Source organism: Coregonus lavaretus, assembly GCF_964263955.1.
Source record: "Coregonus lavaretus genome assembly, contig: HAP1_SCAFFOLD_48, whole genome shotgun sequence".
NCBI classification, from domain to species: domain Eukaryota; kingdom Metazoa; phylum Chordata; class Actinopteri; order Salmoniformes; family Salmonidae; genus Coregonus; species Coregonus lavaretus.
Genome location: NW_028163311.1, coordinates 2,214,455 through 2,240,866, shown reverse-complemented (window position 1 = coordinate 2,240,866; position 26,412 = coordinate 2,214,455). Strand labels below are relative to the sequence as shown.

General features: G+C 42.9%; 1 protein-coding gene across 2 annotated transcripts in view; it reads left to right on the top strand.

Annotated features, from left to right (window-relative positions):
- The window catches only part of LOC311118273 (metalloreductase STEAP3-like), a 237,812-nt gene extending 212,034 nt beyond the window's left edge, over positions 1-25,778 (top strand). The window contains exon 3 of one of the 2 annotated variants that reach the window (XM_084193103.1): positions 25,695-25,778. In XM_084193103.1, coding sequence (XP_084049229.1) covers positions 25,695-25,748 — 54 coding nt within the window. In that variant the 3' untranslated portion in view covers positions 25,749-25,778. The remainder of the gene's footprint in view (positions 1-25,694) is intronic. The other variant, XM_084193105.1, reaches the window with a different exon arrangement.
- The last annotated feature ends 634 nt before the right edge of the window (positions 25,779-26,412 follow it).

Below are 26,412 nucleotides of genomic sequence, written 5' to 3'. Positions count from 1 at the left end.
CACTGTATATAGACAGGTGTGTGCCTTTCCAAATCATGTCCAACAAACTTAATTAGATAGAATCTGCTCTTACCCTGAGAAACAGATTTCCCAATCTTCTCCTCCTCTTCTTCATCTTTAATGTTGACATTCAGCTCCAGTGTTTGACTGCAGTCTTCCAGCTTCACTGATGCCATCTCTGGATCCTGCAGTGCAAACTGGGCTCCACTGTCACAATCAGGACCCAGTGACTGTATGTTTGGACTCAGTGTGGAAGGAGAGAGGCAGGCTGGGTTTCTCCTCACTGTTGATGTTACCGGCCTCAGACTTATCTGAATCTGCTAGTAGTAATATAGAGAGCACAGACACAAAAGTTAGTGTTGACAGTTCTGGCAATATCTTTATTCTCTAAAAATATAATTTTTTCTTGTTCAATTATCTAATTCAGTGCTTTACTTGGACTGAAATAGGTGCTAATACTCATTTTGGGTGCCGGTACTGTTTATATTAAGGAGCAGGAGCTCCACAATACTTTTGAGCTAATACCTAACCTATATCAATCAATCAATCAATTTTATTTTATATAGCCCTTCTTACATCAGCTAATATCTCGAAGTGCTGTACAGAAACCCAGCCTAAAACCCCAAACAGCTAGTAATGCAGGTGTAGAAGCACGGTGGCTAGGAAAAACTCCCTAGAAAGGCAAAACCTAGGAAGAAACCTAGAGAGGAACCAGGCTATGAGGGGTGGCCAGTCCTCTTCTGGCTGTGCCGGGTGGAGATTATAACAGAACCATGCCAAGATGTTCAAAAATGTTCATAAGTGACAACCATGGTCAAATAATAATCAGGAATAAATCTCAGTTGGCTTTTCATAGCCGATCATTAGAGTTTAAAACAGCAGGTCTGGGACAGGTAGGGGTTCCATAACCGCAGGCAGAACAGTTTTAACTGGAATAGCAGCAAGGCCAGGCGGACTGGGGACAGCAAGGAGTCACCACAGCCGGTAGTCCCGACGTATGGTCCTAGGGCTCAGGTCTCTCAGTTGGCTTTTCATAGCCGATCATTTAGAGTTGAAAACAGCAGGTCTGGGACAGGCAGGGGTTTCGTAGCCGCAGGCAGAACAGTTGAAACTGGAATAGCAGCAAGGCCAGGCGGACTGGGGACAGCAAGGTGTCATCATGCCCGGTAGTCCTGACGTATGGTCCTAGGGCTCAGGTTCTCAGAGAGAAAGAGAGAACGAGAGAATTAGAGAGAGCATACTTAAATTCACACAGGACACTGGATAAGACAGGAGAAGTACTCCAGGTATAACCAACTAACCCCAGCCCCCCGACACATAAACTACTGCAGCATAAATACTGGAGGCTGAGACAGGAGCGGTCCGGAGACACTGTGGCCCCATCCGAAGAAACCCCCGGACAGGGCCAAACAGGAAGGATATAACCCCACCCACTCCGCCAAAGCACAGCCCCCGCACCACTAGAGGGATATCCCCAACCACCAACTTACAATCCTGAGACAAGGCCGAGTATAGCCCACAGAGGTCTCCACCACAGCACAAACCAAGGGGGGGGCGCCAACCCAGACAGGAAGATCACGTCAGTAACTCAACCCACTCAAGTGACGCACCCCTCCCAGGGACGGCATGAAAGAGCACCAGCAAGCCAGTGACTCAGCCCCTGCAACAGGGTTAGAGGCAGAGAACCCCAGTGGAGAGGGGAACCGGCCTGGCAGAGACAGCAAGGGCTGTTCATTGCTCCAGCCTTTCCGTTCACCTTCACACTCCTGGGCCAGACTACACTCAATCATATGACCTACTGAAGAGATAAGTCTTCAGTAAAGACTTAAAGGTTGAGACCGAGTCTGCGTCTCTCACATGGGTAGGCAGACTGTTCCATAAAAATGGAGATCTATAGGAGAAAGCCCTGCCTCCCGCTGTTTGCTTAGAAATTCTAGGGACAATTAGGAGGCCTGCGTCTTGTGACCGTAGCGTACGTATTGGTATGTACGGCAGGACCAACTCGGAAAGATAGGTAGGAGCAAGCCCATGTAACGCTTTATAGGTTAACAGTAAAACCTTGAAATCAGCCCTTGCCTTAACAGGAAGCCAGTGTAGGGAAGCTAGCACTGGAGTAATATGATCAAATTTCTTGGTTCTAGTCAGGATTCTAGCAGCCGTATTTAGCACTAACTGAAGTTTATTTAGTGCTTTATCCGGGTAGCCGGAAAATAGAGCATTGCAGTAGTCTAACCTAGAAGTAACAAATGCATGGATTAATTTTTCTGCATCATTTTTGGACAGAAAATTTCTGATTTTTGCAATGTTACGTAGATGGAAAAAAGCTGTCCTTGAAACAGTCTTGATATGTTCGTCAAAAGAGAGATCAGGGTCAAGAGTAACGCCTAGGTCCTTCACAGTTTTATTTGAGACGACTTTACAACCATCAAGATGAATTGTCAGATTTAACAGAAGATCTCTTTGTTTCTTGGGACCTAGAACAAGCATCTCTGTTTTGTCCGAGTTTAAAAGTAAAACGTTTTCAGCCATCCACTTCCTTATGTCTGAAACACAGGCTTCTAGCGAGGGCAATTTTGGGGCTTCACCATGCTTCATTGAAATGTACAGCTGTGTGTCATCCGCATAACAGTGAAAGTTAACATTATGTTTTCGAATAACATCCCCAAGAGGTAAAATATATAGTGAAAACAATAGTGGTCCTAAAACGGAACCTTGAGGAACACCGAAATGTACAGTTGATTTGTCGGAGGACAGACCATTCACAGAGACAAACTGATATCTTTCCGACAGGTAGGATCTAAACCAGGCCAGAACTTGTCCGTGTAGACCAATTTGGGTTTCCAGTCTCTCCAAAAGAATGTGGTGATCGATGGTGTCAAAGGCAGCACTAAGGTCTAGTAGCACGAGGACAGATGCAGAGCCTCGGTCTGACGCCATTAAAAGGTCATTTACCACCTTCACAAGTGCAGTCTCAGTGCTATGATGGGGTCTAAAACCAGACTGAAGCATTTCGTATACATTGTTTGTCTTCAGAAAGGCAGTGAGTTGCTGCGCAACAGCTTTTTCTAAAATTTTTGAGAGGAATGGAAGATTCGATATAGGCCGATAGTTTTTTATATTTTCCGGGTCAAGGTTTGGCTTTTTCAAGAGAGGCTTTATCACTGCCACTTTTAGTGAGTTTGGTACACATCCGGTGGATAGAGAGCTGTTTATTATGTTCAACATAGGAGGGCCAAGCACAGGAAGCAGCTCCTTCAGCAGTTTAGTAGGAATAGGATCCAGTATGCAGCTTGAAGGTTTAGAGGCCATGATTATTTTCATCATTGTGTCAAGAGATATAGTACTAAAACACTTAAGTGTCTCTCCCGATCCCAGGCCCTCGCAGAGCTGTGCAGATCCAGGACAGCTAAGCCCTGGAGGAATACGCAGATTCAAAGAGGAGTCCGTAATTTGCTTTCTAATGGTCATGATCTTTTCCTCAAAGAAGTTCATGAATTTATCACTGCTGAAGTGAAAACCATCCTCTCTTGGGGAATGCTGCTTTTTAGTTAGCTTTGCAACAGTATCAAAAATAAATTTTGGATTGTTCTTATTTTCCTCGATTAATTTGGAAAAGTAGGATGATCGAGCAGCAGTGAGGGCTCTTCGGTACTGCACGGTACTGTCTTTCCAAGGTAGTCGGGAAGACTTCCAGTTTGGTGTGGCGCCATTTCCGTTCCAATTTCCTGGAAGCTTGCTTCAAAGCTCGGGTATTTTCTGTATACCAGGGAGCTAGTTTCTTATGACAAATGTTTTTCGTTTTTAGGGGTGCAACTGCATCTAGGGTATTGTGCAAGGTTAAATTGAGTTCCTCAGTTAAGTGGTTAACTGATTTTTGTCCTCTGACGTCCTTGGGTAGGCAGAAGGAGTCTGGAAGGGCATCAATGAATTTTTGTGTTGTCTGAGAATTTATAGCACGACTTTTGATGCTCCTTGGTTGGGGTCTGAGCAGATTATTTGTTGCGATTGCAAACGTAATAAAATGGTGGTCCGATAGTCCAGGATTTTGTGGAAAAACATTAAGATCTACAACATTTATTCCATGGGACAAAACTAGGTCCAGAGTATGACTGTGGCAGTGAGTAGGTCCAGAGACATGTTGGACAAAACCCACTGAGTCGATAATGGCTCCGAAAGACTTTTGGAGTGGGTCTGTGGACTTCTCCATGTGAATATTAAAATCACCAAAAATTAGAATATGATCTGCTATGACTACAAGGTCTGATAGGAATTCAGGAAACTCAGAGAGGAACGCTGTATATGGCCCAGGAGGCCTGTAAACAGTAGCTATAAAAAGTGATTGAGTAAGCTGCATAGATTTCATGACTAGAAGCTCAAAAGATGAAAACGCCATTTTTTTTTTTGTAAATTGAAATTTGCTATCGTAAATGTTAGCAACACCTCCGCCTTTGCGGGATGCACGGGGAATATGGTCACTAGTGTAACCAGGAGGTGAGGCCTCATTTAACACAGCAAATTCATCAGGCTTAAGCCATGTTTCAGTCAGGCCAATCACATCAAGATTATGATCAGTGATTAGTTCATTGACTATGACTGCCTTTGAAGTGAGGGATCTAACATTAAGTAACCCTATTTTGAGATGTGAGGTATCACGATCTCTTTCAATAATGGCAGGAATGGAGGAGGTCTTTATCCTAATAAGATTGCTAGGGTGAACACCGCCATGTTTAGTTTTGCCCAACCTAGGTCGAGGCACAGACACAGTCTCAATGGGTATGGCTGAGCTGACTACACTGACTATGCTATTGGCAGACTCCACTAAGCTGGCAGGTTGGCTAACAGCCTGCTGCCTGGCCTGCACCCTATTTCACTGTGGGGCTAGAGGAGTTAGAGCCCTATCTATGTTGGTAGATAAGAGGAGAGCACCCCTCCGGCTAGGATGGAGTCCGTCACTCCTCAGCAGGTCAGGCTTGGTCCTGTTTGTGGGTGAGTCCCAGAAAGAGGGCCAATTATCCACAAATGTTATCTTTTGGGAGGGGCAGAAAACAGTTTTCAACCAGCGATTGAGTGCTGAGACTCTGCTGTAGAGCTCGTCACTTCCCCTAACTGGGAGGGGGCCAGAGACAATTACTCGATGCCGACACATCTTTCTAGCTGATTTACACGCTGAAGCTATGTTGCACTTGGTGACCTCTGACTGTTTCATCCTAACATCGTTGGTGCCGACGTGGATAACAATATCTCTATACTCTCTACACTCGCCAGTTTTAGCTTTAGCCAGCACCATCTTTAGATTAGCCTATAGTAGATAAATGCATACATGACTCAAAATCCATTTAGTACAAGGTTACAGTTTGTTTTAGACAGCACTATGTGCTAATTTCCTGAATAACCTTGTCTTCACTGTATTACTTCAATCAAAAAACTATTGGTTTTCCTGTTCACACCATAGTAACATTTATTGATAAAGACTGAAACTAGTGAATGTGTCTGAATATTAGTACACATGTAGAAAACGGATAATCATTACATTCAGCTTCAAAACAGTAGTGCGACCATGAAATTGTCTCTATCTGATGCACCCGCAGTGTCCTCACTGAAGTCTGTTGACGCTGACCGAGAGTAGCCGCCATTTTACCAGCTTGGGAATTTTACACAAAAGCAATAATATGCTAAACGAACTCAGAAATCTCAAATAAATTGATTATTTATTAAACTAACATGATTCAATTATGTACATTCACTCAGACAAACCCAAAATATCTAGCTATGTGACTTGTAAAATAGTTTTTATCACGTTCTTTCACTTACTCGGTTTGACACAAAAATAACACATCAAACCTTTACCAAATGTGATAATACATTAACGGATGTGTTAACTAGCATGGTATGACATGTTCTTTCGACATTAGAAAGTTTAATCGTGCTATTACATACCTGTAGTAATAAATAGAAACGGACACAAAGGTTATCTTCTTGACTGCACAGTTCTGGCGCTTTCTTTATTGTGAAGAACGTGGGATGGGCGCGCCTGCCGGAACTTCCTGTTTCCCCACTACAACGGTGCAACGGTCCGTGCATTTCGGGATCTTGGGACGGCCCTACCAGTGTTGCCGACTCATTTTCAGGGGAAGTTGCTAGAGGCAGGTCGATTTGTTGCTAAAAGTTGCTCAAAACGTTGTGATGTCTTTGCGTGATGAAGTCATTACGTAATAACGTAAAACTGCATCATTACATAGAATACACAATACGTTTCATAAATATTACTCAGAGGGACGGTTTCCCCAAACACAGGTTAAGCCTCTTCTGGAGAATTGCCATTGAAAATGGGGGTTTCGTTCAGGAATAGGCTTTAATCTGGGTCTGAGAAACCTGTGTTGTATCAGTAAAAATCACATGCTTTCTGCTACATTTATGCTCTGGCTAGAGTGTTGTGGAGGAGTGAGTGAGTCAGGGATGTGTTGGGTGAAAGGAATGAGGACCCATCCCACCCTGAAGCCATCACCAAAAAGTGCAACCTCACCAAAACCTGAGTTCAATACTGTTCTCCATCACACCTAGTTTCACCCCTACACTCTCTCTCTCTCTGGACCTGTCCACACACATCAGACAATATTGTCCTACACACACACACAAGGTGACATTTGTTGTTGAATTCACAGTTAGTTGACAACTCAACCAAATGTAAATCATAACTAGACGTTGAACTTGATCTCTCTCTCTCTCTCTCTCTCTCTCTCTCTCTCTCTCTCTCTCTCTCTCTCTCTCTCTCTCTCTCTCTCGCTCTCTCTCTGTCTCTCTCTCTCTGGGCCTGTCCATGCTTATCTGACGTGCCTCGCTGCCTTCCTAAGGAATGTCTCAATTACAACACACCCTCACCTCCTCTGACACACCCTCGCCCCCCCCTGGACTTGCAACACACCTTCACTTGCATGCCTCCGGGTCTACCTCCAGCGCAACTTCTGGCAAGTTACTGTGACTGTGTGTCCTGATAACTTATCAGTTTGACTGACCTTCCGCCGAGAGCCATGGCCTTTTACAAAGACTATATAGAAAGATTTCCATTTCAGAAATAGATGTGCTATTTACATTTTTTTGTGATAACATGTAGTTATTTTTGATAGATCATTATGAAAGCTAGTGAAGGTTTGACTCACCTGCCTCTGCGTCTGTCGGTCGCCCTGTGCTTCTGAGATCCGGAGAGAGTGAGATCGGAGAGAGGAAGGCGTGGCTCAGCCTTTATTGATGCAATCTCTTGAGAAGGTAGCTAGAGGCTGTGGTGTGTGGTTCCTCTTTCCTCTATGAACGCAACACTATGTGGAGGATCATTACACAGCCTGCTGATGCTATCATTTCTGACGTCTATCAACAGGAAGGATCAGGGTGGAGGATTTACCATCAGATACAGTATGATACTTCTATAGGAAGGATCAGTGTGGAGGATTTACCATCAGATACAGTATGATACTTCTATAGGAAGGATCAATGTGGAGGATTTACCACCAGATACAGTATGATACTTCTATAGGAAGGATCAGTGTGGAGGATTTACCATCAGATACAGTATGATACTTCTATAGGAAGGATCAGTGTGGAGGATTTACCACCTGATATGCAAGTTGACGTTTATTGGGATGAATCTTGTCCTGGAGGCGGAGCTGAGCGATTTCCACTAGATGGGCCAGCTGCAAAGTCAAAATTGGCTATATGCACTGAGTGTACAAAACATTAAGAACACCTTCCTAATATTGAGTTGCACCCCCTTTTTGCCCTCAGAAAAGCTTAAATTCATCGGGGCACGGACTCTACATTGTGTTAAGCGTTCCACAGGGATGCTGGCCCATTTTGACTCCAATGCTTCCCACAGTTGTGTCAAGTTCGCTGGAATGACACATTAAATGATACACACGGGAAACTGTTGAGCATACCCCGTTCAAAGGCCCATTCAAAGTACCCCCCTGTATATATAGCCTCCCTACTGTTATTTTATTTTACTTCTGCTCTTTTTTTTCTCAACACTTTTTTTTGTTGTTGTTTTATTTTTACTTTTTTTGTTAAAAATAAATGCACTGTTGGTTAAGGGCTGTAAGTAAGCATTTCACTGTAATGTCTGCACCTGTTGTATTCGGCGCATGTGGCAAATAAAATTTGATTTGATTTGATTTGAAATCTTTTGTCTTGCCCATTCACCCTCTGAATTTCATACATGCACAATCCATGTCTCAATTATGGAGGACTAAAAGTGCCACAATTAAATAAATAAATACACCATTAAATAATTACTTAAATGTGTCATTAATTAATTAAAATTAGAATTAAATACATAAATGTGTAATTAAATGTATCATTAATTAATTCAAATACCGATTCATTTTATGTAAAATACATATATAATTATTTCACTATTTACATTTACATTTCATGATCCTGCATTGCAGTGATTCATGAATTACTTAAAACTGTCAAACTGACCCATCAAAAGTTGGTAGGCGGAACCTAACGCCTGATTGGTTACCCTCTGCATCAAGCCAAGACAAATCAATTCCGGATAATGGATTGATGCAGAGCTACTGAACACATTCCAATACACTGGGTGGCGCTATTCACCTTCAATAAGTTCCTCTGCTTTACTAGCTACATGCTCTGGGTCAGCAGGTCCTGCTTCTACATCCTCTGCTAAGTTTAAAATGTCTCTAACCAACTCCCTGGAAAGTTCACGGAGATCCTCCATTGTCTCTATCCAGGTTGGCCTACTCTACTTCAGACCAAAGCAATGGATCAGACTAGATTCGCGTTAGCCCCGCCCACTGACTTTGATGGGTCAGTTTGACAGTTTTAAGTAATTCATGAATCACTGCAATGCAGGATCATGAAATGTAAATGTAAATAGTGAAATAATTATATATGTATTTTACATAAAATGAATCGGTATTTGAATTAATTAATGATACATTTAATTACACATTTATGTATTTAATTCTAATTTTAATTAATTAATGACACATTTAAGTAATTATTTAATGGTGTATTTATTTATTTAATTGTGGCACTTTTAGTCCTCCATACTCAATTGTCTCAAGGCTTAAAAATCCTTCTTTAACCTGTCTCCTCCCCTTCATCTACACTGATTGAAGTGGATTTAACAAGTGACATCAATAAGGGATCGTAGCTCTCACCTGGATTCACCTGGTCAGTCTATGTCATGGAAAGAGCAGGTGTTCTTAATGTTTTGTCCACTCAGTGTAAATAAAAAATGCATGACAAAAAAAAAAAAAGATCTTAATTGAGGTTAGGGTTAAGGTTAGGGTTAGGGTTAGGTATACGGTTAGCAGTGTGGTTAAGGTTAGGGTTAAGGTTAGGGTTAGGGTTAGGGTTAGGTATACGGTTAGCAGTGTGGTTAAGGTTAGGGTTAAGGTTAGGAGTAGGTTTAAATCAGATTTTCTGACTTTGTGGCTGTGCCAGCTAGTGAAGACCCTGCAGAGCTGAGCTGTGCCAGCTGGTGAAGACCCTGCAGAGCTGAGCTGTGCCAGCTGGTGAAGACCCTGCAGAGCTGAGCTGCCTCCAGTCCATGAGTCATCCCAAAAAACGCCAACCTGCACCAGATATGTCAGGGATAGGGTTAGGGTTAGGGTTAGGGTTAGGGTTAGGGTTAGGGTTAGAGCTGAGCTGCCTCCAGTCCATGAGTCATCCCAAAAAACGCCAACCTGCACCAGATATGTCAGGGATAGGGATAGGGTTAGGGTTAGGGTTAGGGTTAGGGTTAGGGTTAGGGTTAGAGCTGAGCTGCCTCCAGTCCATGAGTCATCCCAAAAAACGCCAACCTGCACCAGATATGTCAGTGATAGGGTTAGGGTTAGGGTTAGGGTTAGGGTTAGAGCTGAGCTGCCTCCAGTCCATGAGTCATCCCAAAAAACGCCAACCTGCACCAGATATGTCAGGGATATGTGGTTAGGGTTAGGGTTAGGGTTAGGGTTAGGGTTAGAGCTGAGCTGCCTCCAGTCCATGAGTCATCCCAAAAAACGCCAACCTGCACCAGATATGTCAGTGATAGGGTTAGGGTTAGGGTTAGGGTTAGGTATACGGTTAGCAGTGTGGTTAAGGTTAGGGTTAAGGTTAGGGTTAGGGTTAGGGTTAGGGTTAGGTATACGGTTAGCAGTGTGGTTGAGGTTAGGGTTAAGGTTAGCAGTGTGGTTAAGGTTAGGGTTAAGGTTAGGGTTAGGGTTAGGGTTAGGTATACGGTTAGCAGTGTGGTTAAGGTTAGGGTTAAGGTTAGGAGTAGGTTTAAAATCAGATTTTCTGACTTTGTGGATGTGCCAGCTGGTGAAGACCCTGCAGCTAGTGAAGACCCGTGTGTGTGTGTGTGTGTGTGTGTGTGTGTGTGTGTGTGTGTGTGTGTGTGTGTGTGTGTGTGTGTGTGTGTGTGTGTGTGTGTGTGTGTGTGTTTCTTTTACTTTAGGGCCCCAGTGACTAAAACGGTTCCTTCCTCCTCAGTTCTGAATGTTGAAATCGTCTTTTAAAACATTGTGAAACAAAACATGATGACTGTCTTGTTCTGTTGCAGTGTTCAGAACATTCAAAGCTCTAGGAAACACTCTAAATCTATTGACGCTCTCCTTTTCTTTACAATCAAATGAACCTATTGATTTATACTGAACTAAGATAGAAACGCAACGTGTAACGTGTTGGTCCCATGTTTCATCAGCTGAAATAAACCATCCCAGAAATGTTCCATACGCACACATGTCTTTCCTTTGCCAAGATAATCCATCCACCTGACAGGTGTGGCATATCAAGAAGCTGATTAAATAGCATGATCATTACACAGGTGCACCTTGTGCTGGGGACAATAAAAAGGCCACTCTAGGTCCTCTGTAGCTCAGCTGGTTGAGCACGGCGCTTGTGACGCCAAGGTAGTGGGTTCGATCCCCGGGACCACCCATACACCAAAAAAAAAGAACGTATGCACGCATGACTGTAAGTTGCTTTGGATAAAAGCGTCTGCTAAATAGCATATTATTATTTATTATAAAATGTTTCGTTTTGTCACACAACACAATGCCACAGATGTCTCAAGTTTTGAGGGAGCGTGCAATTGGCATGCTGACTGCAGGAATGTCCACCAGAGCTGTTGCCAGATAATTGAACGTTCATTTCTCTACCATAAGCCGCCTCCAACGTCATTTTAGAGAATTTGGCAACCGGCCTAACAACCGCATACCACGTGTAACCACGCCAGCCCAGGACCTCCCCAGACCACGTGTCACCACGCCAGCCCAGGACCTCCACAGACCACGTGTAACCACGCCAGCCCAGGACCTCCACAGACCACGTGTAACCACGCCAGCCCAGGACCTCCACAGACCACGTGTAACCACGCCAGCCCAGGACCTCCACAGACCACGTGTAACCACGCCAGCCCAGGACCTCCACATCCAGCTTCTTCACCTGCGGGATCGTCTGAGACCAGCCACCCGGACAGCTGATGACACTGAGGAGTATTTCTGTCTGTAATAAAGCTCTTTTGTGGGTAAAAACTCATTCTGATTAGCTGGGCCTGGCTCCCTAGTGGGTGGGCCTATGCCCTCCCAAGTCATGTGAAATACATAGATTAGGGCCTAATGAATTTATTTCAATTGACCGATTTAATTATATGAACTGTAACTCAGTAAAAATAGTTGTAATTGTTGCATGTTGTGTTTATATTTTTGTTCAGTATATATTTATAGGGCAGGCTATCACAATGTTAGTCTCTTCCCACTGTCACTGTATCACTACCACGCTGTATGAGGTCATCACTACCACGCTGTATGAGGTCATCACTACCACGCTGTATGAGGTCATCACTACCACACTGTATGAGGTCATCACTACCACACTGTATGAGGTCATCACTACCACGCTGTATGAGGTCACCACTACCACGCTGTATGAGGTCATCACTACCACGCTGTATGAGGTCATCACTACCGCGCTGTATGAGGTCATCACTACCGCGCTGTATGAGGTCACCACTACCACACTGTATGAGGTCATCACTACCGCGCTGTATGAGGTCATCACTACCGCACTGTATGAGGTCATCACTACCGCGCTGTATGAGGTCACCACTACTGCACTGTATGAGGTCATCACTACCACACTGTATGAGGTCATCACTACCACGCTGTATGAGGTCATCACTACCACGCTGTATGAGGTCATCACTACCACGCTGTATGAGGTCACCACTACCACACTGTATGAGGTCATCACTACCACGCTGTATGAGGTCATCACTACCACGCTGTATGAGGTCATCACTACCGCGCTGTATGAGGTCATCACTACCGCGCTGTATGAGGTCACCACTACCACACTGTATGAGGTCATCACTACCGCGCTGTATGAGGTCATCACTACCGCACTGTATGAGGTCATCACTACCGCGCTGTATGAGGTCACCACTACTGCACTGTATGAGGTCATCACTACCACACTGTATGAGGTCATCACTACTACACTGTATGAGGTCATCACTACCGCACTGTATGAGGTATTCACTACCGCACTGTGTGAGGTCATCACTACCGCACTGTATGAGGTCATCACTACCGCACTGTATGAGGTCACCACTACCACACAGTATGAGGTCATCACTACCACACTGTATGAGGTCATCACTACCACAATGTATGAGGTCATCACTACCACAATGTATGAGGTCACCACTACCACACTGTGTGAGGTCATCACTACCGCACTGTATGAGGTCACCACTACCACACTGTGTGAGGTCATCACTACCGCACTGTATGATGTCATCACTACCACAATGTATGAGGTCATCACTACCACGCTGTATGAGGTCATCACTACCACACTGTATGAGGTCATCACTACCGCGGTGTATGAGGTCATCACTACCGCGCTGTATGAGGTCATCACTACCGCGCTGTATGAGGTCATCACTACCGCACTGTATGAGGTCATCACTACCGCACTGTATGAGGTCATCACTACCGCACTGTATGAGGTCATCACTACCGCGGTGTATGAGGTCATCACTACCGCGCTGTATGAGGTCATCACTACCGCGCTGTATGAGGTCATCACTACCGCGCTGTATGAGGTCATCACTACCACAATGTATGAGGTCATCACTACCGCACTGTATGAGGTCATCACTACCACACTGTGTGAGGTCATCACTACCGCACTGTATGAGGTCATCACTACCACAATGTATGAGGTCATCACTACCGCACTGTATGAGGTCACCACTACCACACTGTATGAGGTCATCACTACTTTTTTTTAATTTTTTTTATTTAACCTTTATTTAACCAGGTAAGCCAGTTGAGAACAAGTTCTCATTTACAACTGCGACCTGGCCAAGATAAAGCAAAGCAGTGCGATAAAAACAACAACAACACAGAGTTACATATGGGGTAAAAAAAACGTACAGTCAATAACAAAATAGAAAATCTATATACAGTGTGTGCAAATGTAGTAAGTTATGGAGGTAAGGCAACACACATATCTGTTCAAATTTGTAATTTATTATTTTTTTCAGAAATGTAACTGTAAAGATTTTACAATGTTTACACAAAAAAAACACCTAAAACTAGGTCAATGGAACATTTCGTTTTCTTATCATAGATCAAAATCATATATTTCTCAAAGTGTATACACAAATCTTAGCCCTAACTGCACAATTATCAACACCACTGAATATAGTTGGTTTGATTGTATGTTTTTTATATGTTTTACTTTAAAATATGTGTTGTGGTGGAAATGACATGGCGTGGCGGAAGAGACAGTGTGTGGCGGAAATGACAGATAGGCAACTTCCAATTAAAAACAATTTTTCTACTGCTCTATGTGGTGAACCAGAGCAAATCAATAAGCAACAGCATTTGTGAACAAAAACATATCACCAATATTTTTAAATTAAAAACAATCCAAAAAATGAAAAAACATGAATTTGTGTTAAAAATCAGCAAATCATTTCATCAATCAATCAATCAATTTTATTTTATATAGCCCTTCTTACATCAGCTAATATCTCGAAGTGCTGTACAGAAACCCAGCCTAAAACCCCAAACAGCTAGTAATGCAGGTGTAGAAGCACGGTGGCTAGGAAAAACTCCCTAGAAAGGCAAAACCTAGGAAGAAACCTAGAGAGGAACCAGGCTATGAGGGGTGGCCAGTCCTCTTCTGGCTGTGCCGGGTGGAGATTATAACAGAACCATGCCAAGATGTTCAAAAATGTTCATAAGTGACAAGCATGGTCAAATAATAATCAGGAATAAATCTCAGTTGGCTTTTCATAGCCGATCATTAGAGTTTAAAACAGCAGGTCTGGGACAGGTAGGGGTTCCATAACCGCAGGCAGAACAGTTTAAACTGGAATAGCAGCAAGGCCAGGCGGACTGGGGATAGCAAGGAGTCACCACGGCCGGTAGTCCCGACGTATGGTCCTAGGGCTCAGGTCTCTCAGTTGGCTTTTCATAGCCGATCATTTAGAGTTGAAAACAGCAGGTCTGGGACAGGTAGGGGTTTCGTAGCCGCAGGCAGAACAGTTGAAACTGGAATAGCAGCAAGGCCAGGCGGACTGGGGGCAGCAGGGTGTCATCATGCCCGGTAGTCCTGACGTATGGTCCTAGGGCTCAGGTTCTCAGAGAGAAAGAGAGAACGAGAGAATTAGAGAGAGCATACTTAAATTCACACAGGACACTGGATAAGACAGGAGAAGTACTCCAGGTATAACCAACTAACCCCAGCCCCCCGACACATAAACTACTGCAGCATAAATACTGGAGGCTGAGACAGGAGCGGTCCGGAGACACTGTGGCCCCATCCGAAGAAACCCCCGGACAGGGCCAAACAGGAAGGATATAACCCCACCCACTCCGCCAAAGCACAGCCCCCGCACCACTAGAGGGATATCCCCAACCACCAACTTACAATCCTGAGACAAGGCCGAGTATAGCCCACAGAGGTCTCCACCACAGCACAAACCAAGGGGGGGGGGGTCGCCAACCCAGACAGGAAGATCACGTCAGTAACTCAACCCACTCAATTGACGTACCCCTCCCAGGGACGGCATGAAAGAGCACCAGCAGGCCAGTGACTCAGCCCCTGCAACAGGGTTAGAGGCAGAGAACCCCAGTGGAGAGGGGAACCGGCCTGGCAGAGACAGCAAGGGCTGTTCGTTGCTCCAGCCTTTCCGTTCACCTTCACACTCCTGGGCCAGACTACACTCAATCATATGACCTACTGAAGAGATAAGTCTTCAGTAAAGACTTAAAGGTTGAGACCGAGTCTGCGTCTCTCACATGGGTAGGCAGACTGTTCCATAAAAATGGAGATCTATAGGAGAAAGCCCTGCCTCCCGCTGTTTGCTTAGAAATTCTAGGGACAATTAGGAGGCCTGCGTCTTGTGACCGTAGCGTACGTATTGGTATGTACGGCAGGACCAACTCGGAAAGATAGGTAGGAGCAAGCCCATGTAACGCTTTATAGGTTAACAGTAAAACCTTGAAATCAGCCCTTGCCTTAACAGGAAGCCAGTGTAGGGAAGCTAGCACTGGAGTAATATGATCAAATTTCTTGGTTCTAGTCAGGATTCTAGCAGCCGTATTTAGCACTAACTGAAGTTTATTTAGTGCTTTATCCGGGTAGCCGGAAAATAGAGCATTGCAGTAGTCTAATCTAGAAGTAACAAATGCATGGATTAATTTTTCTGCATCATTTTTGGACAGAAAATTTCTGATTTTTGCAATGTTACGTAGATGGAAAAAAGCTGTCCTTGAAACAGTCTTGATATGTTCGTCAAAAGAGAGATCAGGGTCAAGAGTAACGCCTAGGTCCTTCACAGTTTTATTTGAGACGACTTTACAACCATCAAGATGAATTGTCAGATTTAACAGAAGATCTCTTTGTTTCTTGGGACCTAGAACAAGCATCTCTGTTTTGTCCGAGTTTAAAAGTAAAAAGTTTTCAGCCATCCACTTCCTTATGTCTGAAACACAGGCTTCTAGCGAGGGCAATTTTGGGGCTTCACCATGCTTCATTGAAATGTACAGCTGTGTGTCATCCGCATAGCAGTGAAAGTTAACATTATGTTTTCGAATAACATCCCCAAGAGGTAAAATATATAGTGAAAACAATAGTGGTCCTAAAACGGAACCTTGAGGAACACCGAAATGTACAGTTGATTTGTCGGAGGACAGACCATTCACAGAGACAAACTGATATCTTTCCGACAGGTAGGATCTAAACCAGGCCAGAACTTGTCCGTGTAGACCAATTTGGGTTTCCAGTCTCTCCAAAAGAATGTGGTGATCGATGGTGTCAAAGGCAGCACTAAGGTCTAGTAGCACGAGGACAGATGCAGAGCCTCGGTCTGACGCCATTAAAAGGTCATTTACCACCTTCACAAGTGCAGTCTCAGTGCTATGATGGGGTCTAAAACCAGACTGAAGCATTTCGTATACATTGTTTGTCTTCAGAAAGGCAGTGAGTTGCTGCGCAACAGCTTTTTCTAAAATTTTTGAGAGGAATGGAAGATTCGATATTGGCCGATAGTTTTTTATATTTTCCGGGTCAAGGTTTGGCTTTTTCAAGAGAGGCTTTATCACTGCCACTTTTAGTGAGTTTGGTACACATCCGGTGGATAGAGAGCTGTTTATTATGTTCAACATAGGAGGGCCAAGCACAGGAAGCAGCTCCTTCAGCAGTTTAGTAGGAATAGGATCCAGTATGCAGCTTGAAGGTTTAGAGGCCATGATTATTTTCATCATTGTGTCAAGAGATATAGTACTAAAACACTTAAGTGTCTCTCCCGATCCCAGGCCCTCGCAGAGCTGTGCAGATCCAGGACAGCTAAGCCCTGGAGGAATACGCAGATTCAAAGAGGAGTCCGTAATTTGCTTTCTAATGGTCATGATCTTTTCCTCAAAGAAGTTCATGAATTTATCACTGCTGAAGTGAAAACCATCCTCTCTTGGGGAATGCTGCTTTTTAGTTAGCTTTGCAACAGTATCAAAAAGAAATTTTGGATTGTTCTTATTTTCCTCGATTAATTTGGAAAAGTAGGATGATCGAGCAGCAGTGAGGGCTCTTCGGTACTGCACGGTACTGTCTTTCCAAGCTAGTCGGAAGACTTCCAGTTTGGTGTGGCGCCATTTCCGTTCCAATTTCCTGGAAGCTTGCTTCAAAGCTCGGGTATTTTCTGTATACCAGGGAGCTAGTTTCTTATGACAAATGTTTTTCGTTTTTAGGGGTGCAACTGCATCTAGGGTATTGTGCAAGGTTAAATTTAGTTCCTCAGTTAAGTGGTTAACTGATTTTTGTCCTCTGACGTCCTTGGGTAGGCAGAAGGGGTCTGGAAGGGCATCAATGAATTTTTGTGTTGTCTGAGAATTTATAGCACGACTTTTGATGCTCCTTGGTTGGGGTCTGAGCAGATTATTTGTTGCGATTGCAAACGTAATAAAATGGTGGTCCGATAGTCCAGGATTTTGTGGAAAAACATTAAGATCTACAACATTTATTCCATGGGACAAAACTAGGTCCAGAGTATGACTGTGGCAGTGAGTAGGTCCAGAGACATGTTGGACAAAACCCACTGAGTCGATAATGGCTCCGAAGGACTTTTGGAGTGGGTCTGTGGACTTCTCCATGTGAATATTAAAATCACCAAAAATTAGAATATGATCTGCTATGACTACAAGGTCTGATAGGAATTCAGGAAACTCAGAGAGGAACGCTGTATATGGCCCAGGAGGCCTGTAAACAGTAGCTATAAAAAGTGATTGAGTAGGCTGCATAGATTTCATGACTAGAAGCTCGAAAGATGAAAACGTCATTTTTTTTTTTGTAAATTGAAATTTGCTATCGTAAATGTTAGCAACACCTCCGCCTTTGCGGGATGCACGGGGAATATGGTCACTAGTGTAACCAGGAGGTGAGGCCTCATTTAACACAGCAAATTCATCAGGCTTAAGCCATGTTTCAGTCAGGCCAATCACATCAAGATTATGATCAGTGATTAGTTCATTGACTATGACTGCCTTTGAAGTGAGGGATCTAACATTAAGTAACCCTATTTTGAGATGTGAGGTATCACGATCTCTTTCAATAATGGCAGGAATGGAGGAGGTCTTTATCCTAATAAGATTGCTAGGGTGGACACCACCATGTTTAGTTTTGCCCAACCTAGGTCGAGGCACAGACACAGTCTCAATGGGTATGGCTGAGCTGACTACACTGACTATACTATTGGCAGACTCCACTAAGCTGGCAGGTTGGCTAACAGCCTGCTGCCTGGCCTGCACCCTATTTCACTGTGGGGCTAAAGGAGTTAGAGCCCTATCTATGTTGGTAGATAAGAGGAGAGCACCCCTCCAGCTAGGATGGAGTCCGTCACTCCTCAGCAGGTCAGGCTTGATCCTGTTTGTGGGTGAGTCCCAGAAAGAGGGCCAATTATCCACAAATGTTATCTTTTGGGAGGGGCAGAAAACAGTTTTCAACCAGCGATTAAGTGCTGAGACTCTGCTGTAGAGCTCGTCACTTCCCCTAACTGGGAGGGGGCCAGAGACAATTACTCGATGCCGACACATCTTTCTAGCTGATTTACACGCTGAAGCTATGTTGCACTTGGTGACCTCTGACTGTTTCATCCTAACATCGTTGGTGCCGACGATGTCTTCGCTGTTTTCTACATGCTGAACTAGAGCAAACTAGTACAAACTAGAGCAAACCCTTTATGTCATCATTACCTTAACATAACCTTAATATAACCAGTTGAATAACAGATAAAATAGGCAATATATTTTGAAATTGAAAACTTATATGCCTATGCTGAACCAGAGCAAACACTCTGTACTTAAACATTACTGTCATGTGTGTTATATCGTAAATCCATGTACTGTCAAACGTAATCATGTGGAATAACAAGTTGAATCTGACTAAATAGACATTGTATTTGCTAAATACTGTATCTGTCAAACTTGCATATGGGCCAGAGGTTCAGTTATGTTTCATGGTCAAGAACAGAGCATATTTCTTTCCAAACTGTTGGCTCCACCATCACATGCCTCTTTGTTACTGGTTGAGGCTCTGGGACCAGCCTGATCACATCTTCTGGCCGGTACCAAATAACATAGTCTCTCATAGGCCAGAATAACTTGTTTTTGCCAATATGACTCATGGTTCTCACCAGAGCACAACCCTCAGGGTCCACATCCTGTATAATGCCAGGGTAAGGATACCCATCATACCGTACCACACACCAACTTCCAATCAGTCCCTCATGCAGGTCTATGATGGGTTGAGATGTGCTGGTAAGTGTGCTTGAACTTGGTGATCCCAATGCAGTCTCCATGTTCTGTGCTCCCAGTATGTTGACTTTTTTGAGACCAAAACACTGGCAAGGATGGGGATCTGCACAAAAGCAGCTGAGAACTCGCCAAGAAATCTCCTCCGGTCTTGTAGAGACAATCTAAAAGAACAAAGTGCATTTGAATACTGTGGAGATATAAATTGAAAAATGTTAAACTCTCATAACAAAAGTGACATGTGTGATACCTGATGTATCTGCATGGTTCCTTTGATGGTCAGCAGGTCATCAGGAAGGAGACTATCCATCTCTTCAATTTCCCCCTCAGTGATGTACATTAACTTGACAGTTGATGGCTGGTTAAGCAGTTGTTCATACAATACTTTTCCAGTTGGAAGGTCAATGCCCTTGGCCACAAGCGAGTCTGCTTGGCGCTTAACAGCCGCACCAATTCCATCAGCTGGGCCCTTCCCATGTCCGGCCTCCAGAAAATTCCAGGTCACCTTTTTGAATCCTAGCTCATATGGTACTTTGCTCAGGAAAAAAAAGTTCTTTTTTGACCTATACTGAGTGGTTGGGCCATCACTTATGACATGCAGGGTGGTTGCAGCTGTGTTTTGTTGTTTGAGGTAGGGAAGCACTTTTTTGTAGTGGCCCTACTGTTATCGTCGCGTTCTAAAAACTTTTATATTTTCCTTCACTTCTTGGCTGACTCTGTTTCGTTGTGTTTTGCGGGTGTATTTGAGTTTGTCGGCCCTTGTCATGTTTGTCCTGATTAGTTTTGTAGAGAATCCAAACTCCTTCTTGGCCATGGTGACCAGGCGGTATTTTTTTAAGATCTTGCCAGCCACAAGTTTGGAGATCAGTTGCCGAGCTTTACGATTGTCAACATTCTGATACTTCTTTCTTATTTCTGACATAATGGTGTTATGGAATAGGAGTGTCTTCTTTAATTGTTTGCTTTCTTGCTGCATCTGTTGCTTTGTTTTCATTTTAGGTGACTCTAGGATCCCCAGGTTCTTCAGTCGATTACTTATTTTTTTGTATTTTTCAACTTTTCTGAGGGCATCCTCAAGCTTTTGTTTAATGTCATTAAGATCTCTGTACACCTTTGCTTTCGCAACCTTTTTTCTCCCTCTTTTCCTCTGTGGAGTTCTCTCTGGTGTAGGCTCACACAGCTGAGGTGTTTCAGGGATGTCTTCTGCATTAACACTCATGTTGTCTGGTGATGATGGTGGTGTTGTATGTGCCATGAAACTATTCACTGCTGAGACCATTTTCCATTTCCTACGTCTGTTTCGTTGAGAAATTCGCCACTGTCTTCTCATTTTTCGTTGTTCTCTTTTCGGCATTTCTGTCACAGATTTAACAACACCTTGTTGCTTTTTCTTCAGGTATCTTTCTCTGTCCTTCTTGAGGGACTCTGCATATTTAAGTGGATCTGATTTTATTCTTTCTCTGTATGATCTTGACCTTTGTGCTGTGGTATTGCTTGCCATCTTAAAGAAAGAGCCAAGACATCATGTCAAACCTACTTATCTATTGTTCTCTTATTTACCAACAATATTGTAATATTGTTGAAACTGTTTTTGAATTTAGTATCAGTATTATAGCCCAAATAATTTGCTGTTTAGCACGAACAATGTCATTTCCACCACAACCTGTCTTTACCACCACAATGAACATCGTGGTGGAAATGACTGTGGTGGAAATGACATTTCCCCACTTTCCCTCTAAAATCTCATGATATGTTAGCCTGCTAATATTAGTTTTAGAGTTAGCATTAAATATACACAAATTACACATTATTAAATTAAATGTATCCAGTTATTTTTACGTCCATGTGAAATATGAGCTGTTTGGAAATGACGACCAATAAACATACTCTCACTTTTACTCATATTTACCTTGATTTTTCTTCTTTTCATTACCCCCTGTAGAGGACACCATTTCATCCAGCCATGTGTTCCACTGTGGAGTTTCTGTTGCTATGGTTACTAAATATACAAACCTAAAACACTGATCCCAGGATTCTATTTTGTACAGTGTGGTGGAAATGACAGTGACCCCAAGGGACAAGGGTTCTATTTATGAAAAATATAGGAAAATGTGAATATGTATCACAATATATAATATGTAGAATTGAAATAAATGGTATTTTATCATTTGTACTTGAAATCTACATTATTTAAATATTTAATTTAGAATTAAGCGAGGTTGAAGATACAAAGTCTGGCTTAGGGACAGAGGGAAAACAGTAAAAACCATGCATAAAAGGCCTCATATTATATAATAAAAAGAATGATTGAGCCATGATACATTTTTTATAAGTTCCCCTTAGGGTGGAGTAAGTATGACAAAAACAAAAAAGAAGAAATGTTTTTTAGTTTTTATTATTTCATCCAGGGACAAGAAAAGTACCATAGTTAAAGAATCACCCTTATATTAAGGTGCAGGAGCTCCACAATACTTTTGAGCTAATACCTGACCTATAGTAGATCAATGCATAAATGACTCAAAAGCCATTTAGTACAAGGTTACAGTTTGTTTTAGACAGCACTATGTGCTAATTTCCTGAATAACCTTGTCTTCACTGTATTACTTCAATCAAAAACCAATTGTATTTCCTGTTCACACCATAGTAACATTTATTGATAAAGACAGAAACAACAGAATGTGTCTGAATATTAGTACACATGTAGAAAACTGATAATCATTACATTCAGCTTCAAAACAGTAGTCCGACCGTGAAATTGTCTCTATCTGATGCACCCGCACTGTCCTCACTGAAGTCCGTTGACACTGACCGAGAGTAGCCGCCATTTTACCAGCTTGGGAATTTTACACAAAACCAATAACATGCAAAACGAACTCAAAATCTCAAATAAATTGATTATTTATTAAACTAACATGAGAAAATAATGTACATTCACTTAGACAAACCCAACATCTCTAGCTATGTGACTTGTAAAATAGTTTTTATCACGTTCTTTCACTCAATCGGTTTGACACAAAAATAACACATCAAACCTTTAACAAACGTGATAATACCTTCACGGATGTGTTAACTAGCATGGTATGACATGTTCTTTCAACATTAGAAAGTTTAAACGTGCTATTACATACCTGTAGTAATAAATAGAAACGGACACAAAGGTTATCTTCTTGACTGCACAGTTCAGACGCTTTTTTTATTGTGAAGAATGGTGCCCGCCTGCCCGGAACTTCCTGTTCCCCCACTACTAACGGTCCGTGCATTCCGAGATCAGATTACAACATTTCATTAAATTACAAAAAAAAAAGTGTAAACTGTAGCAATTTATTTCCCTTTATAGTTTATCAGCCTAAGCATGACCTTCATCCACATAATTTCTCTAGGATTGGAACCGGTTCAGGGAAAGAACCGGAAAAAGTGTTCTATACTTTTTAGGAACAGCACAGTTATTTTAAAAGCATGTAATCCAGGTAATAACCTTATTTTCCTTTCCCGGTATTTTTCTCCAGTCCCACAAAAATCGCAACAAAGCTCACTGTAGAAACGTATTCCAGTTTCTGCCTGCCAGCTGGAATGGAAACCTTTGCCAGTGGGTGTGCGTGTGGAAACTACCTGCTCCTCCCCTCTGAAGCATAGGTTACTGTATCCTACTGACACCATTACAAGCATGATTCAGAAATTAGGGAGATATGTTTAATTTGAGAAGAATGGATGAACCTTTTCAATGCTAGTTAAGGATACTATAGTCACCACGTTTCACATTGGATTTATTAACGACAAAAAGGTACGACCTCTTTTTAATTATAGTGCTGCACTGCACTTTACAAACAAGGTTGTTAGCTAGCTAGCTAACATTAGCTCTGTTCCAACGTTAAACCAACTCTGTAGTTCAGATAAGCCGACAGAGAAGCAGACGGCCTGACCAGGGGCGGCCTGTTCAATAGGGCGATATCGGCGACGCACTGCCAAACGGGAAAAGGAAGGGATTTTTTTTCTAATCAATTATATCACGGCAACAGTAGTTATCAGTGTTCTAATCTGATCCGACTGCCACTAAATGTCAAATCAGGCTAAAGTCGTGCTTCAAATGGCCCCGCCCGTTTTTGGGGCGATTTCAGTCAGGTTGAAAATCGCCCAGAAGTCTGTCATAGACTCCCATGTAAAATCTATTTTTTTCAAATTTCAAAGCTTTCAATACAATCTCTATGGGTGTCTGAGGGCTTGCACTTACGCGCTTTCGTCATACGTGACATAACCATGAACGTAACTAAGAAAATAGCGGCTAGCAGCGTCTCTGTTGCGACCTGCAGTGTGGCGTTATCTTATGTTTTTAATTTGTACACTTAGTGGCGTTATTTTATGTTTTTAATTTGTACACTTAGTTTACAAACATTCTGCCAACCATGGATTTCCAGTGGTGGGTTTTGGACTGATCTTGTTGATCGTGTACATACCCGCTACGAACGGACTAAATAATGAAAACGCTGCTGGCAGCGGAATCCAATACTGCTGGGAGACTTGGCTGGATGACAGAGTCCCTGACAGAGAAGTGGAGCCGGCCGGCTTCACCCTGGTCAGAGCGGACCGCGATCTGACAGTCACAGGGAAAATCGATCCTGGTAAGAGAGCGACTCTGTACCCCCGACATTGAACTGCTTTCTGTGTCACTGCGACCTTACTATCTGCCCCGTGAGTTCCCCCAATTGTTTGTTACCGTTGTGTACTGTTGATAATCACAAGTTTACTGGAGAACTGAGACCAAGTAGAGACTTTGGACAGGGTGGATATGGTATAATAAAGGCAGTTTATTCAGAGGTAAAGATATCTGGAATCGCGTGCACGGACTCGTTCGTCAAACTCTTAGGGAGCTATCTGAAGAGAGCCCCGAAAACATTGTGTGCAGACATTTTATACAATAAATGATGTAGGTTGAATCTAGTAGTTCTGATCTTCTGATTGGTCCTGATGAGTTGGGCGAGGTCCCCTCCACTGTTGCATTGGCTCTGAGTCGGGTTCTCTGTCTTCAAATGTTCAGCCTAAAGAGAGGGGATTTGTGTGTGTGTGTGTGTGTGTGTGTGTTTAACAGTGATGATGTGTGTGTGTGTGTTATCAGTGATGATGTGTGTGTGTGTGTGTGTGTGTGTGTGTGTGTCCTCAGAGCAAGAACTCGTGAGTTGGAAGAACTGAGAGACCTATGGCGTGGGTGTTGTCCTTGGCCACCTGCTGACAAGGCTGACAAGATAGGACTCTTTTGTCCATTGTTATAGGATAGGAACAGCATTGATTGAAAACAAACGCCCAACACAAAATGGGTCATGCACAAGATTTTAGTCAGACCAAGCTATAACATTATATATTTACTACGACAGTACATTCAACCAAAAGCTAATATAACAAAGGCATCAGAGATTATTTATAATCTGTCACAGAAACTGGAATCCATCTCCCCAGATCAGTCAATAAATGCTTCTGGTATTGACTTATATGCTGCCCCTGTCTTCATGTTGTTGCTGGACATATCTTTTTTTAAATGTGTGTAGGTCACCTAAATCATCAGAAAAATTGCCCCTCCTGAGAATTTTTTCAGGAGCCGCCACTGGGCCTGACAGATAAGCTGACAGAGAAGCAGACGGCCTGACAGAAAAGCAGACAGAGAAGCAGACGGCCTGACCGATAAGCAGACAGAAAAGCCGACTGAGAAGCAGACACTCCATGTAGGAGACTTTATGTAAAACGCATAGGGCGACAGAAAGACAAGTCACACAGCATGATGTTAAAGTAGAAGCAGCCCATTCACTCAGACATAATAACCCCCTACCAATCATAAGAATACAATACAATGTTTCACACACAAGTTATATGTGCCTATATGTTACAACATGTTGCTTCTCTTGTATTGTCAACATCAATTCCAAATTGTTTGGCTGTCAGCAGATGCATGGTTATCAATACTACTAATATATATGAAGGGTGGATATTTTGATTGAGGTATTTCACATGGACTTGATCCATGTCCTGCCTGGTACTCATGGCTTGTATTGTCACACTACTTGCAGCAAAACTAATAATAATATAATGATGAAACTGGAGATGATCCGTACAGAGTTCAGGACTGCTCTGAACCAAGTTATGGAGGCCATAGAGGATAATGGTGAAACTGGAGATGATCCGTACAGAGTTCAGGACTGCTCTGAACCAAGTTATGGAGGCCATAGAGGATAATGGCCTTTTTACTTCACTTTAATCCAGTCGGTCAATATAGCTAAATGATTGTGCTAGTAAAAAAGGAATTTAGTAGGGAGTCGACGTTAAACCGGCATTTTGATCATTTGTTTAAGGAAAATAATGACCAGTTTGTGTTATTTTGACTTCCAGGAGCGGGTCGAGGAAGAGACTGTGGATGAGGATGGAGCAGCAGCACCTGAATAAACATAACATAGTTATTCACTTTTAGCTTTAAGCAGTTTTACAGTTCTTGATTGGAGTGCAGTGTTCATGTTTTTACTGACTTGTTATTTTGTGAGCTTTTTGCTGTGATTTTGTTCACGAACCTATTGTGATACAGTTTATAAACATATATGTAAAAAAAGAACTTATTTTCAGGCATTTTGCATATTTCGTCAGTGGACACCTACCGACAGGACACTGTTTATATGTTCAGGGTAGATTAAATGACGTGTCTTAAGTGTCCTCCCGAGTGGCGCAGTGGTCTAAGACACTGCATCGCAGCTGCGTTGCTACAGATGCTGGTTTGATACCTGTCTGTGTCGCAGCCAGCCACGACCGGGAGACCCATGAGGTGATGCACAATTGTCCGGGTTAGGGGAGGGTTTGAGCAGCCGGAATGTCCTTGTCCCCATCACACTGTTACGTACGAAAGTTACGTTCCCAGAAACTGCATTTTATGGGTCTCTCAACGTACTTTCTGACGTTTAGCAACATTATGAGGTTGACTTAAAAATACACATATTTAACGGTTTAAAATTCCCCACATTTATACGTCCTGAAAAGACTTGGGACATAAGCGGACACCACAGCTACGTAGAAGCAACGTTTCACAATAACGTTATCATGACTTATGTAGGGACTAAAA